At 38.6% G+C, this 926-nt stretch overlaps 1 protein-coding gene across 1 annotated transcript in view; it reads left to right on the top strand.

Annotated features, from left to right (window-relative positions):
• The first annotated feature begins 270 nt into the window (after positions 1 to 270).
• TMEM45A (transmembrane protein 45A) overlaps positions 271 to 926 on the top strand; it is a 10,271-nt gene continuing 9,615 nt past the window's right edge. Inside the window, exon 1 of the mRNA XM_015410685.1 lies at positions 271 to 466. Coding sequence (XP_015266171.1) covers positions 277 to 466 — 190 coding nt within the window. The 5' untranslated portion in view covers positions 271 to 276. The remainder of the gene's footprint in view (positions 467 to 926) is intronic.

Genomic DNA, 926 nt, shown 5'->3' with positions numbered 1-926 from the left:
TAATCAGTTCCACTCAGAATCCTCCTGAGGTCTATACAATGGGGATCCAAGGAAAACGTTCTTATGATTGCATTGTAAGTCTCCCTCTCTACCATTTCCAAGGCCGCATCTGTCCAACAGAGAAGAACCACGTGGCAAGGCACACTAAATTTTCCGTCTGTAGCAATTCTCTTGATACAAGGTAATGTCCTTTAGAGCTATAAGTAATAGATTCTTCCTAGATGTATTTTACTTAAGGATGTGCTTTGTCCTTAGATTTCTGCACAGTTGAGAGACATGGGAAATTTTAAAGGTCATGCTCTTCCGGGGAGTTTCTTCCTCCTCTTTGGCTTGTGGTGGTCAGTGAAATATCCCTTAAAGTACCTGTGTCGAAAGAAAAAGAACACTTCTCTCCTTGGTTCCAAAGCAGGATTTCAGCGCTTAGAATTTACCGAGGGCATCTTCAAAGCTGCATTTGCTCTTATTGGTAAGTAGGTTTCTTTGCCTGTGCTTTCAAATAAATGTTGTTGGACTGAGCTGTCTATCTTTACAGTGAAAATAAGCATTGGTCTAAGCAGATCGTATATTTGCTGATTGTTTAAAACACTCTGTTGTAACTCTAAACCTAATTATAGTGACAGATGATGCCAGAAATCACTCTTTGTCTTTAGGGAACATGTTGCAAAGCCAGATACTTCTTGGGAAATTGTAGTGTAGATTCAGCTTGTGGTTAAGTTTTGCATCAATTTGACTGCTTTTCATAGAAGACTTGAAACATGCTGCTCATGAAACTAAGATTCAGTGCATGACATTATTGGCAAACATTATACATTTTAGTTATACCCTTGAATGCTGATGAAAAGCTCATCACAATTCATTAATATATTCAGAGCTTTTTTTTTTTTTGTACTCCCCAATCCTGAGTATTGGCACCTTTTCTTGGGGCT

This window comes from Gekko japonicus, unplaced genomic scaffold, assembly GCF_001447785.1.
Source record: "Gekko japonicus isolate JY-2015 unplaced genomic scaffold, Gekko_japonicus_V1.1 scaffold241, whole genome shotgun sequence".
Classification (NCBI taxonomy): Eukaryota; Metazoa; Chordata; class Lepidosauria; order Squamata; family Gekkonidae; genus Gekko; species Gekko japonicus.
The sequence above is the reverse complement of the archived record's forward strand: the minus strand, read 5'-3'. Positions and strand labels throughout refer to the sequence as shown.